The sequence below is a fragment of the Anopheles merus genome, chromosome 3L (assembly GCF_017562075.2).
Source record: "Anopheles merus strain MAF chromosome 3L, AmerM5.1, whole genome shotgun sequence".
NCBI classification, from domain to species: domain Eukaryota; kingdom Metazoa; phylum Arthropoda; class Insecta; order Diptera; family Culicidae; genus Anopheles; species Anopheles merus.
The window spans coordinates 13,408,799-13,423,896 of NC_054085.1; the positions used below are offsets into that span (position 1 = coordinate 13,408,799).

General features: G+C 41.3%; 3 protein-coding genes across 3 annotated transcripts in view; 1 reads left to right on the forward strand and 2 right to left on the reverse strand.

Moving 5' to 3' along the window:
- The window catches only part of LOC121600081, a 47,447-nt gene that overhangs the window by 4,601 nt on the left and 27,748 nt on the right, over positions 1–15,098 (forward strand). The gene's annotated exons all lie outside the window — the stretch shown is intronic.
- LOC121600104 lies at positions 2,013–2,672 on the reverse strand. The gene is made up of 2 exons (XM_041928411.1): positions 2,534–2,672; positions 2,013–2,458 (listed from the first exon to the last, which is right to left on the reverse strand). Exons 1-2 carry the CDS (start codon positions 2,642–2,644, stop codon positions 2,102–2,104), a joined length of 468 nt encoding a protein of 155 aa, XP_041784345.1. The 5' UTR covers positions 2,645–2,672; the 3' UTR covers positions 2,013–2,101.
- On the reverse strand, positions 3,178–4,013 carry LOC121600094. The gene is made up of 2 exons (XM_041928398.1): positions 3,720–4,013; positions 3,178–3,653 (listed from the first exon to the last, which is right to left on the reverse strand). Exons 1-2 carry the CDS (start codon positions 3,942–3,944, stop codon positions 3,297–3,299), a joined length of 582 nt encoding a protein of 193 aa, XP_041784332.1. The 5' UTR covers positions 3,945–4,013; the 3' UTR covers positions 3,178–3,296.

Sequence of the window (15,098 nt, forward strand, 5' to 3'; positions counted from 1 at the left end):
TCTCTGGTCGCTCGAAGGGCAATAGAAATAACAGAAAGCTGTTAATTTAGAAGGAAGTCACTAGCAAACTGATAATAATAAATTTTATTCATGTGTAGCACAACGTTTGATTGATCAGCTTAAATGAGTCAAAAGCCTAATAGACGAAGACTTTTTGCGCGCCCGTCAAACGACTTTTTTTAGCTTTTCAATTGTTTTAGTTTTAGTTTGCCAAATTTTAATGCTTTTTTGTAGCAAAACGGTTGTATTGATGGTCCCTTTATCAATCCTCCTTATTACTTTTACCGACTCATGCCTATTGCGGCCATAATACGCTTTTTTTTCCTTTTTTTTCAGCTAGACGAATACTTTTTGGACTGACTGTACTTCCTTTTTTCTGTTCTTTTATTGAACAAATTCCAGTAACCGCTAAAGCTGTACCTACAAATAATTTGTAAAGATTTACTTCCTTCAAAGATTATTATCAAAAAGACACCTCACCCTGAATTTTAGTTATCTGCTAATTATGCTGCAAAAATGAATCCCAAACATGTAAGATCGGTTTACTAGATCGAACTAGCGCTAACAGCGCATCGCCTTAGTACATTTGATTCTTTTCGATGCTCCAAACCATCTGGAATCGTAGGTAAAGTCGTTCCCTATCCCAATCGTGAGATCGAAAATGAATCCCGCCTCGCCGAAAAAGGGCGGCAAGCGCATCGCACTCACACGAACGTCCCGATACGCGTAGAGGCGGGGTAGTATCGGACACTTGTTCGGCATGTAGCCCGCACGCTTCAGCTCCCGGTGCACTATCTGCACCAGCCGGTTGAGGTTCGGATTCGCCAGGAACTTGCACAGACTAAAGGTGCGATTGTTGAGCGGAGCTTGCAGCATTGCCCCTTTGCCTACATCGATCTGCAGCCCGATTCGTAACTTTATTTAGCGGGAAAGGAAGCAAACATTGATACAGTGGCAGTGGACGAAATGTAGCACGCAAGATGCACCTCCACTTACCCATGGGTCGTGCATCGTTTTAAGCACCGTTACCTCCGTGTTGATACGACTTTCTGTGGCTGTGTTTTGTAAGCTGGCGTTTGTCACCATGTACTTCAAGTTGGCTATAACGTCCAGCTTACTTAAGTAGGGTATGAGAATGTAGTTGTCCGCTCGGACGAAGGGCGAGAGCGCCGCTCCAATCAATAGATAGAATGAGAAAGTACTCCATCTACACACCAGCAACATCAGACAGGTTGGAAAGCAAAACAAATCTACAACGGACAAAACAACTATAAAGTGTAAAGAGTGTGATAGTAAAGAACGAACAATGGCACATGCACGTGGTAAATGTGAAATTAATTGTCGCTTAAATACATGACACGTGGAATTTTGGGAAAGTGTGTACTAATACACCATCGGTGATTGAGTTGTTTTGACGTATTTTCTAATGATTTTGCGAGTTTTCAGTTCGAGGACCAACCACCAGACGACAAGTAAAATCGCACTGCAGGAAGACGACATTTCATGGATGACAGCAGACCTTAAAATGCTACCGCAAATGATATTGAAATAAAGGTTTAACTAAGCGTTTTTTAAGTAATAATGAGCGTTAAAAGCGAAACTAATTGATACTATCAGTTTTATCAGTATAAATCAGTTTATCCCTAATGAAGCTGATATGTTTGTTTGTCGCTCACTGTGAAACAGTGCTTAATAACAAATCGCATCAGAGGTAATCCTGTCCCAATCCAACAGATTTAGGTATATAATAGACTCATTATCATTACTCATTACCAGAGCCGATCCTGTGGTACAGTCGTCAACTTGTACGACTTAACAATATGCCCGTCATTGGTTCAAGCAACATATGGGACGTGCGTAAGATTGATTATCCTGCTATGAATGATCAAAAATAATCAACAAATGTTTAAAACCCACGGCAATGAACAGCATGGCACTACCATGAATGACAGAATTGTGGCAGCTTACCTATAGCACAGCCTCTTGAAACAGAAGAACTGTTTGCTATGAACTTCCCAACGTCGATCCCCGTGGGGAGTTGGAAGCTTCTTTATTATCTATTCCCGATTCCATCTATATAGATTCATCAGTTCGCACCAGTTCAGCAACGGCTAGTTGAGGTACATTTGATGCCGTTAATGAACCCATACCAGCGGCTGTCGAACGTACGTATATTAGCGCTTCCTAGCAAACCGTTGACATCCAGCATGAAGTCTGCCCTGCCAAAAAATGCTGGCAAACGCATCTGTCCGGTGGTAACGTTGCGAAACTTGTAGACATCGACTGCTATCGGGCAACCGAGCGGCATGTTTCCGTGGCGTTTCATCTCCCGATACACGATCTGCACCAGACGGTGCGTTTCCGGGCTGCGGATGATGGTGCACACGTTGATCGTTTGGTTGTAGAAAGGTGCCTGAATCGCTCCAGCTCCTAAATTAAGCCAGAGGACAATGGATATCTGGTGTAAAGTAAGAGAAATGCGGTGCACGTTAGTGCTGTCAAAATTCACCGAGGGTTTGCATGTCAATTTTACACGAGGGTTTGCAAGCGGCTGGATCACATCCATGTCAATATCGATGAGGTTCTCATTTGACGAGGATTTAACTTGTGCCGTGATGTTTAGGTACTTTAAATTACTCGTCATTTGTACGCGTGTAATAAAAGGTGTCAGCTTGTACCCAGGCAGGGCCACGATCATAGAGGCTGCATTGAGCACTAGGAGTAAATAGAATAGACTGCGATGAAACAAAGACATTGGATTGGTTCGAAATTACACTACGGTTTGACGGTACTGCTTTAATTCGCAAGGGGTAGTCGTTCGACCAGATTATCGGGCAGATCCAGCAATAATTTCTGGTCAATTACGAGTTCTTCAGTGATGATTGATTTCAGCAGAAACATTTTTGCAGTAGTTATTATCCAACTGGCGGAAGTTAAGGCTAATTAGCAGATGAAAATACAAAAAAAAAAGAATTTGTATAATGTATGAATTTGTGCAGAAGATAATAATCAAATACATTCACATTTGTCTCAAAGCTTTTTGCTTTCGAACTCCCAATCTATCATCTCTCACTCTGATCTAGATGACGTGGTCTAATACCATTGATGTAGAATTCTGTACGGGAAATACCATGTCTTTGCGCTGAATACAAGCTGAACGCAATATCTAACAATGGTTGCTTATCGAACTCTCTTGGTAGACCATTTTATTTATTCGTTTCTTAGTTTCTAGTCTTGTTGCACGTGGTTCGTGAGAGCTACTGATTTATAGCATACCATCGGGCTTTTGCGAGCAATCAGCACCGACTCGCAGAGCTGCATTTGACACCGCGAATGTGCCCATAGCAGCGTCCTTCAAACGTGCGAACCTTACCCGTACCAATAAGCCCGACTGCTTCCACCATAAAGTCTGCTCGGCCAAAAAACGCCGGCAGTCGGACCTGGGCCGTGTGTATATCACGATATTTGTACAGACCGACCGGGATGGGACATCCGCTGGGTACGTTCCCATGCTTTTTCATAACCCGATACACGATTTGCAGCAGACGATGCTTATCGGGATGTCTCAGCAGGCTACAGATGTTGATGGTTTGATTATAGAAAGGTGTCTGAAACGCACCAGACGCTATATCGAGGAACAGGACAACGATTGCCTGGTGGTAGAGGAAGAGTACGTAGAGTATATAACGATCGTCAGTAGGGATGTTTACAAATATTACCCGAGGATTGTGAAGCGGTTGAATCACGTTCATATCGATATCGATGAGATTTTCCTCCTCTGTGGTGGTAATCGTTATTGTTATGTTCATGTACTTTGGATTATCGGTTAGTTGCACGTGTGTTATGAAGGGTGTAAGTCTGTACCCGCTGAGGGATACGATCACTCTTACTGCATCAAGAGCTACGAGCAGGTTGAGCAACAGTCTTCGATAGTAGAAATACATTGGACTGGTGACTACGAACGAGCATGTGCTATATACATGATATTGTGAATATAGCGTTATCGGCACTGAGCCTATCGGCGATGCTTAAATGCAGGGAAACATACTGCCTAAATGTGTGATCCGTACGGTTGATAAGCTTGACGATTAATTCAATAGTGCGTGGAGGGTAATAAGAACAACTATATCTATTTGCTATCCTGTCCGTCCGTAAAATGCTTGTCGTATCAATTGGGCAGTGATCATACCAAAGTTCATGTTGAAAACGATTGGAATGGAACATTCGTAGGATACCTTGTCATATAGCGGTACAAGATCTGCACTGGATGTTCAACCATTCAGATTCAGAGAAACTATTGGTTGTGGAGCATGGAAGAGATAAGAGTGTGATCATCACCGACGTGTACAAAAATGTAGGCTCTTTTTATACATTTTATTATGGACCTTCAAGATCAAGATCTATAAAATTCGCATCAGATTTTTAGCTACTTTAAGCACAATCTTCAAGTACTTTGGATGCGATATGATAGGGTCAGGCTACTTTAAGCACAATCTTCAAGTAGTTCGGATGCGATATGATAGGGTCAATCCCCGTTGATGATGCTCCTACTCATTTCAGACTATGTTAACGATCATGTTCAGTTAGTCTAGACTGTAACGTTAAACGAAGCGACAGTTTTTATTTCGATTGCGCATTGCGTGTGTTTAATTTGAAACCCCGTGTGACATTTAAGAGCAAATGTTTAAAGATGTTATACCCCGGTGTCCGCTACCTGCACTCTCAATCATGGTTGCTTGTGATTGAAATGCATCGGACATAAGGACCATAGCCTGCCGGATCTTGTTTAATCGTCAATTGGTACTCTTTTCAGCCGACCGTACCATCGGCTGTCAAAGATCAGTATTTTCTCCGGTCCTGTCCAGCACTTCACCGCCAGCTTAAAGTTCGTTTGAGGCAGATACACCGGGAGCCGTACGTGGTTAAGGCTGGTATTGCGGAAATAAAGCTGCAAGGGTTGCACTGGACAGCTGGTAAGCACTCGGCCGTGCCGCTTGAGGTTATCAAAAACCATCTTCACCAAGCGTTCGTTCGGGCGGTGTAGAAATGCACAAAGGTCAATCGTACTTTCGTACAGTACGTTCTCCATCATTCCCGTGCGGACGGAGTAGCGAGACTGAAGCTGTTTGGAGATTTACGAGAAAATTAAAACAGAGATGTGTTAAAAGTTCTTGAAATTCATTGAACAGTCGAAGGAAAGTGTGTACCGTTAGTGTGTTGAGCTTCTCGAGGAAATTAACGACCAAGTCAAACGTAGAAAAGGGCGCTGTTGGATATCGGGTCAGCGCGACGGATGCGTTCAAGTAGCGCGTGGTGGCAGTAACTTCCGCGTTGGTCAGCATAATAAGCATCTGAAGCGAAGCAAAGCAATCGAAGGGGGTTTTAAAATGTAATAAAATGTTCGCTAGATTGTACAGTAAACTCACCCGTTCCGGTTTTGCAGCTTCCGTCCCGGCCAGGTAGGCAAGCAGAACGAGCAAGGTCGTTGCCGCGTTCATCGTGATCTGTGCTACTGTCGGGAGCTGTTTGTACGCTACTGGCGTATTTGTGCTGCCTGACGGTGGACATTGTTTTATCGATGCTGTGTACAAGCGGCGTGCATAGATTATTCGATAAACACTGCGTCGGACAGAGGCATGTTCTTTTATTTATACATTTTTAATGAATCCACGTAACCGTGACAGATATGTGTAAACGCCATTTAGACCAAAGGCAGGGTGTACAGATAATTTAGAGTGTTTTATTTACTGTTAGTTTTATTCAATTAATCATCTTTTGTTTTCTTCATTTACAAGTGTAGACCGCACACCGGCGGACGCCGATGAAGCAATTAAAAGGCAATCTGTAGGGTTATACGCCATACATGATACACGCCGAGCCGATAGCACGCATCAATTACACAGATACTAAGGCCGACCGCGAAAATGACACCTATTGCTTAATTGAAAATATCAATTACTTTGCCAGAGTGATCGAATCGATAGGCAGATGTTGGTAAAATACACCAGTTGGTAATTATTTTTCCAGGAAAATTAATCTTTCTATCTGGCCAATTTTAAACTGGCTTACATTTTTTGTTTTTTAACATGATGCATCAGAAATTTGCGTCCCAAACTTTAATGCACATTAATACTACAAATACGACAATGAAATCTATTTTCGGTTGGAAGTTGGGAACGGGTCATCTTCATCTTCCTCATCACCTTGGTACCGGACTGCAAGTGATATAACAGAATTGTGTTGTCCTTCGTTTCAGGGAAGGCATTGTGAAAGTAAAACAAACTTTGTGTCGTTTATTTAGGTCGTATTGTCGTTGAGCTTGAAAATGAAGTAAAATCCATTACTTTCCATTTTTGGGAGCAAGTTTCCATATGAATTTTCCCTCAACATTTGATTCTCAAGGGATTGTATGTTCAACAATTGCTGAATATTCGATGATAATCACTTCTTTCTCGATGAGGCTTTAAAATATTGGATGGATACTAGAAAGACTTTCCCGTACACCTGAACTTTACTACACTTTCTCAAACTTCGCCAGACTACCGTAAACGCGTGCTTCGAGAAACAGTACCTTACGCGCTTTTGTGTACGATTTGAATGCGATATAGAAATCGGTCTCTGGCAAAAAGTTCGGCACTGACCATGTGGACGGCGTTATGTTCATCATTATACCTTCGCCAGATTGAAAAGGACAGTTTTGCAGTTTGCTGACCTTCACGACGGGATCGTAAAATATGCGCACCAGCCGATCGGTTGGTGGTCGTCGCAGTAGCTCGCAGCAGTCGATCCACCGAGAAAGGATCGGATTTTGTATAGCGCCATTGAACGTTCGCAACGAGTAGGTGAAGAATGTCTATTAAAACCAAGACGTAAATCAGTTCCTAGAACGTGATCTTAGAAAACAAAACATGCCCATACTAACCTTTGCGTCACGCATCTGATGCAACACTGACAAATACGCCAAATAGGTTTTGTTCCACTCGGCATTACCTTGTTCAACGAGCGTGAAATTGACCACCCTATCGTTGGCCAGGAATTCTTTGTGCGTGATGACTAGCTGTTTAGGAGACGGCATCAAACAGGAATATGATCAAAAGCAGAACGTGCATATGCATTTGGATGTTTTCTGCATACCCTGGTTACGGTTCTGATGGTAGATACCCGGCAACCCAAGAGCAAAACGACAATAAAAACCTCAATAAGCTTCATTTACGATCGATCAAACGAATGTACTCAGTCACTGAAAATGGACTAAAAAGGTGCAAAAGCGAGGTATTGTTTTTATTACCATTTTATTTTAAGTCAGAAGGAACGGTTTCGGGCGTTTCAATTTTTTGTTATTATCGTTTATCAGCAATTAAATTATCGTTGATTGTGCTGATTGTTCGGTGAATAGCTTGAATGAGAGCGTTTATCGATGAACGGCGTCTACTTAGTTGATTTTACTTTTATTTAGATGTCTGCAGGAGTAGAATTGGATTCGAGTAAAAAATTCTACTGGTCCAATCTATGCGGTGTAGATGTGAAAAGACTTGAACATAGAGAACGTTTAGCTCTGGTTAGTTTTACTTGGACAATGTCGTGATCCCTTTACGCCACATACTGGTGTGATATTGTTGGAAGTTAGTTGAACGGCTTCTGAGATCTAGCATGGCCTAACTAACTTCCAGGCTGGATCTCGAAAAACATTCACCAGATTGTCGTACCTTGGGAAAAAGTTTCTGATCTGCTTAAAAAAGTCAATCTCTGGCAAGCAGTCCAGACAAATTATCTACAGAGATATAGGAAAAGTTGCGTAGCTTATTGTGCTTGATGATTTGCTTTTAAGATTTATTTCGTTGGTGGTAGTTGCATAAGCCTAGATACCGATTGATAAACGAAACTACAAAAGACTTGATAAAGTCTATTAGTGGCCTGGATGTATTACGGAGTCTATATTACGGGGTTAAGTTGGCAAAAATCCGGAGTCGACATCGATCCGACTCCGATAAATTCGGAATCGACTCCGGAAGGTAGGTCCGCGCTGCAATATCCGGAGTCGTTCGGAATCGTCCGAAAAGGCCCGGAGTTGGAGTCGCCCGGAGTCGGAGTCGTTCGGAGTCGTCCGAAGTCACCCAGAGTCGGAGTCGTCCGGAGTCGTTCGGAGTCGTTCGGAGTTCGCAGGACGACTCCGACTCCGGCTACTCCGGACGACTCCGAACGACTCCGGACGACTCCGGTCGACTCCGAATGACTCTATTGCGGATCTATTGAATGACTCTATGGCGGATCTATTGGTTCCATTTTCATGGAGTCGGAATCAAACTAACAATAGTCGGAGTCGGATCGGAGTCGTGGGTGCGCTCCAAACAGCACATCACTAGTCTATATGTCAAATGAGAGGATGAAGAAAGGACAAGATTATACCTTTACTGCAATTTTTATTATAATTCCCAATTCATTTTGATCGTTACATACATGATGGACAAAACTGCAACACACAGCTAATCTTCTTGCAGAGGGAGGTAATGTTCTTGTAATAGGAATTTAAGCAACAGGAACCAATGAGCGAAACTACTACTTATTATCGTTGTCTAGCTGCAAACGGTGGCATTTGAAGTAACATACTGAGAGTCATCCAGCATATGACGATTTTTGGAATATATTAAAAAAACCATGTTAATTCTGCCTATTTCATTAACGTATTTGATACTCACCACTTTCGTACATGCTACACCATACGCTACTCTACAAGATCTTTGTTCATAACGCGTTAAAGATCCTTGTTCAAAACGCGTACCAGCTTACCGTAGTAGCGAACTTCAACGATCGGCTCAAACAGTGCACCGATTTGATAGATGTTTTCAAAAATAAAGCTACTCTCGGGGATAAAGCCCGGTATCTGAACGGACGTGGGTCGCAGGTTACGTATGTAGAACTTTTCGTTCCTCGGGATCGGGCACTTAGTCACAAAATAGTTACCCTTTTCTTTCAATCTATCAAAGATCACCTTAACGAGTCGATCCCTGTTTGGGTGCCTAACGTAGGAGCATAGGTCGACCGTACGCTGCACGAGACGAGACGAGTCACCGGATTCTGACACGACGTAATAGGCCGCTGCCAGCTGTAGAGAAAGAATGAATGCTCCACAAAATTTCTTATGCATTCCAAGTGTTCCGATAAAAACTCACCTTCACGTCTTTAACCTCGCGCATTATTTCCATTTCCATCGTAACAGTTTGGTTAATGAAGCTATTCGGTTGGTTTAAGGTGCAGGTCATGTTAATTACGCGTGCGTTGAATTTACAATCCATTCTATTTATAATGGGCACCACCTGCAAAAAAATGAACCCACCAGAAGGAGATCATTGAAAACCGTAATGTACGATTTAATGTTTTACGCACTGTCACAAAACCATTGGATAGGCTGATATTAAGCAATACCATCGTTAAAATCCTAACCCAACACTGCTCGTTCATGATGGAAGAATGTCGATGTACTGATTGGCTGTTTCGCATTCGAGTAGGTGAAATGCTCGAATGACCTTGTTCGAATTTATTCCAGCTCTGGAACATTCTGAAATTCAAGCGAGTTGTAATAATTGTACTGTGTACATCAATTATTTTCCGTTTTGAGTGCTTGGAGAATCAAAAGTGGGAATTGTAAGGGTAATTGAATTTTGAAGCATATATGAGACAAAACGGATGAGTCTTTCTGTGGCAAAATGACTCATCTTATGATATCGATCAAATTGATTTGGATAAAGAGAAAAATGTTTCGAAAAGTTATATTTCATTGGACGTGCAAGAGATTACCGGTATAGACCGAGTAGAATTCCTCACACTACAGGGATATGTGAAACAGGTACTCATTTAGCATGATCATCAATTGTGACTTCAGATACTCATTGTACACCATTAGGACTTTTTATTATGCACGTTTACCCTCAACAAACTTCCGTACACGCGCGATTCGAAGATGATTTTCGTGCGCGCCCTCGTGTACGTGGTGGCTTCGATGTAGAAATCATTCTCCGGTATGAAATTCGGAACGGGCAGTATGGACGGCGTAATGTTTAGCAGCATATTGTCGCCGGGCTTGAAAGGGCAACGAATTATTCGACTGTTCTTAACGAGCGGATCGTAGTACATTTTGAGCAGTTTTTCCTTTGGAGGTCGTCTGATAAGCTCGCACGGATCGGCCCACCGAGAGATGATTGGATTCTGTATCGCGCCGTTGAATGCCCGCACAGAGTATGTGAAGTAGGTCTAGAATGAAGAAGAAAGAGCAAATGGTTTAGGTTGGTGTCGTCGATAGCTGTTAGAAATTGGCAAATAAAATCAATCAAAGCGTACCTTCATGTCTCTTATTTCGCGCACTGCTTCTAGGTAGGCTAGATACGTGACATTGGTTTCATGGCCGCCCGTTTCAACCAGCGAATAGTTGACCCACATTTTATTCGCTAAGATTTCTTTGTGTGTAATCACGATCAGCAACTGTTGGTACGCAGACACAAATCCATCAATTTGGCGTGGCTAAGTTTATTTAAGTATGATTTTTGCTTACCTTCCTTTCGGATGAAACAAACGTTATCCAACAAGCTCCCAACGCTACAAATATGCGTACCTTATATGACGGCATCCTACGTCTATTTGATGGGAAGTGGTGCAAAATAGTTTAGTTTAATGATCAGATTTTAGCCATGCAAAAATTCCAGAATCATCGAGAACTGTGCGCCCATTGTACAATAATTGCGTTTGCGACCGGTGGCATTAGAACGGAAATAATGACGACAATAAGTCCAGTGCAGCAAACAGTTCAATGAAAGCTACTACAGGGAAATTATCCCGACCTGAGCATTCCATTAGTGTTTCTATTACAGGGTTTCGAATCATATAAGGGAATACTTCAATCACTTAGGGCAGGGGTCTCCAAACTACGGCCCGCGGGCCGCATGCGGCCCTCAAGAGCCTTTAATGCGGCCCGCGAGGACTGGGTGAAGGTTAAATTAAATAGCTTTCTGAACTGTTTTTTTTATTTCTGAAAGATTCAATAAAAGAAAGCTGAAAAAATTTGACATATTTCATTAGTATTTTCTTATTATAACGAGATTTTAACTTCCACTCATTCTAAATGTAGCGTCAAAATGGCCCTCAACAAGGTTAATTGTGAAGCAATGCGGCCCGCGAACTGAAAAGTTTGGAGACTCCTGACTTAGGGGAATGTTGCAAATCGGTAGGGGAATGTTGCAAGCAAGCTGTGGATGTTTGCAATCACTTAGGGGAGTTTTGCAATCGATTAGGGGAATGTTGCAAGCGTACTGTGGAGCTGTCATCAGACTGTGGGTGCCGCTGTAAATACCTTAAAATATTTTCGTCAATCTTACTAACTTATCATGTTTAATTATGACTCCGCAGCAGGATTTATTTAGTTTATCATGTGTACAGCAGAATCCCACACGAAAACAACTCCAAACGATGTTAAAAAAAAAACATCATCGGTACCAATTTGTAGCTTTTTACACCGGCACCCACAGTCTGATGACAGCTCCACAGTACGATTGAAACATTCCCCTAATCGATTGCAAAACTCCCCTAAGTGATTGCAAACATCCACAGCTTGCTTGCAACATTCCCCTACCGATTTGCAACATTCCCCTAAGTGATTGAACTATTCGCTTATATGATTCGAAACCCTGTATTTCGTATATCTCTTTGCAATATAGGCACAGATCACATTATTAGCTTAATTGTTGTGACGCTTCACCACCACTGAAAACAGATAGTAAGCATTGTTTATTATTTTGTGTAAAAGCTTTGTATTTTATAATGTATTCATCAATTCATCGGAATCTTGACGATCATGTATGCGTAAACTAAAAGTAATGTTTATAGGCTTGTCAGACACATAACTGGGTAGTGAAAATCGAGCAATCGTAACTTGCAAGGGATATTATTATGCACAGCTTCAATTCTTCCCTTTTGTCGCAGACCATCGTTCTTTCACATGTTCGGTTTTCACAAGACTACCGAACCAGCGTGTTTCAAACGCCAGAAGTACTCCCACCTTAATGTATGTTTTAACTTCAAGTAAAAAGTCTGTCGCTGGAAAAACGCTTGGAATCGGCCAGGCGGATGGCGTGATATTCAGCACCATGGTATCGCCACGCTTGTATGGACAGCGAGGTACTTTGCTGTACTCTTTGATAACGTCGAAACATATTTTAATCAACAGATCGCTATTCGGGCGCCGGAGGAATGCACAACCGTCGATCCACCGAGAAAAGAGTACATTCTTGACCGCACCGTCTAGCGCTCGGATGTAGAAGACGAACAATGTCTGATAAAATAAAGTAAATCGAAACAATGGTGGGGTGCAGTAGTGGCAAATAAAATGTGATGGTTCATACCTTCATACTGTTGACTGGTCGGTAGGCTTCAAACTGCATCAGATACGTTACATTTAGATCATGCTCACCTATAGCTTGGATCGTTGCATTTACGTACTTCTCGTTACCTTTGATGTCGTAGTATTCGATAACGGGGTACAGCTGTGAGGACTAAACGGACAACAACAGAAGTCTGAGTAAAGCTGGGAAACGATCGTCGTATGTCTAGAGTATGATGATCACCACTCACGTTGCACGTAACAGGACAAACATACCACAACGTAAAGGTTGCTAACAAGCAATATAGAGAAGATGACATTTTTATAGAATGGATCAATTCCCTTAATACTTATTAGTATTGATTTGTCTTTTTTTATCTGAAATAAATATAGTTGGTAGGTATTTTTAGCGAAATATTTTTGTAGCTAGACACTTTTATGTGCAATCTCTTGGTTATAAACCAGTTTTTTCATCGGTGTTGTTTTGTTTTTCGGTACTGTTGGTAGAACCAAACAATAATCGATTATAAATTATTGTAGATGTACAGATTGTGGACGCGATAAACTCGTAAAGAGCTGTGCTATTTCAATCGCCACCAATCATTTTTACATCATGTTCTAGAGGAATGACATAAAAGGGAATTAATTTTAAACGCTTAAATTGAAGTATGTTGCCTCCAATAAGTTTATTACATTTGGACAGCGAAAGACGTGTCAATTGAATTGCTTGCGCGTTTTTGTAAAGATGATTATTGATTGACTTAATTATGGTTATGTAGACTATTGTTGTAGTGTTAAACATACTGAAACGGAAGAGCTTGAGCGCCAACTTAGAAAGAAAGCTTTTTGTATCCGTTCTATGGAAGCTACCGACACATTTCACCAGTAAAATACTTTATTTACAAAGTCCATCAGCTGAATGTCAACCTTCCTAATAATAAAAAAAAGTGCTAGGGTAAGGTGTATGGTCAAGTGTCATAAGTTTCATTGTGATTTATTGAACACAAAACGATTGCTAGTGGTTTGATTCAATTCCCATTACTCGTATTGGAAGTTAATTTCTAAATATTCGTCAATACAACATGAATTTATCACTTATACATAACAATGTTGTGCGTAGTGTTGTGAATGAAACATTGCAAACATAATCCGCTAGAGGTCGCGGCAACAAAATGCGAAACATGGACAAACAACGTATATCGAACTTTGAAGCATTGCAATTCAACAACTACTGCTGCTTTCGTCTGCCACCTTTTTTAATTTTTTCCGGCCGCATCAAGCTACCCTCCCAGTGCGTCTCCAGGATAAGTTCCGTGCGTGCTCTGGTGTACGTTTTGGCTTCGATTAAGAAATCCGTTTCTGGGATCAGGGCCGGGATGGGCAGAGCGGACGGCGTAATGTTTAGTATCATGATGTCTCCCGGCTTAAGCGGGCAGCGAGGAATTTTGCTGTTTTTCTGCACCGTGTCGTAAAACGTCTTCATCAACCGTTCCCTATACGGTTGGCGAACAAACTCGCAACCATCGATCCACCGCGATAGGAGCGAATTCTTTATCAGGCCGTCCAGTGCACGAACGGAAAGCGAAAAATATGCCTATGGAAAAATATAAAACAGTAGCAAAGCTGTCAGGTAGATGCGACGTCCGTTGAGCCAATAAGGGGTCAGAAACGTACCTTCAAGTCATGTAATGTTCGATAAATTTGAAGCTCAATAACGTACGTTTTGTTCCATTCAACCTCTCCCAGTTCTTGGATGGAACAGTTTCCATATTTTTGATTGGCCTGGATATCATAATGTGTAACGATTGGGTACAGCTGTTGTTGGAATTGAATTAGTTTGAAATCGCATGCTCTAACATCTTTGAATGTATAATCTTACCCTCATGTCGGATGTAACGAAGGATATCCACCATACTCCAAACAATAAAAACAAGCATCCTTGGTAAAGCTGCATGTTAGACTGATCGAATACTTTAAACTGCTAGAACAACCAAAAACGAACAACAAACTGATTTTTTGTTCTTCGTGTCTCGGTTATAAGCGCGTTGCGAGCATAATTCAAAACAGATGAAAACAAAACTGATTTGTTTACTACTATAATTATTCGGATGTAGTTATGGTGCGCATGGTCATGGTTGAACAAAAAACGAGAAGCTTACCAGCATTCAAACCTTCATGGTTGTGCGAACCTTGTAATAAGCTTTGTAAAATAATAGGTTCTGATAAACATTCAATGTGTTGTATGTATTCATAGACAGTTAATGGTCAAACGCATCAGTTGGTATAATGAAATGTGTAATAGCTTGACATAAAATTTCGTCTAGTGAGAATTGGTCGGTGGTTGTCATTGCAAATGATGAATAAAACAGTACAATGTAGTTAAGGTTTTTTTTTGGCAAAATACGCTGCGATATTCATTACAGAATTTTACAAGATATGCCCAAAGATGCAAGTTGTCCTTGTACCTTACACGATGTAGGGATGTGCCTCTTACATGTGTAGAATATAGGTTAACACTCAATAGCAAACAATGACTATGTATCTATACTTCATGCATCAGACAAACAATAGTACATGGAAAAGAAATTATTTAGTTCATAAATTGAGTAAATGAATAAAGGTTGCGAAAAAGAATCTGCATATAATCGTGCCGTTAAGCCGCTACTAGAATGAATACTATAAAATAAAATTTCTTGATGATTCTGACCTTAGAAAATCATATTGTAAGTGT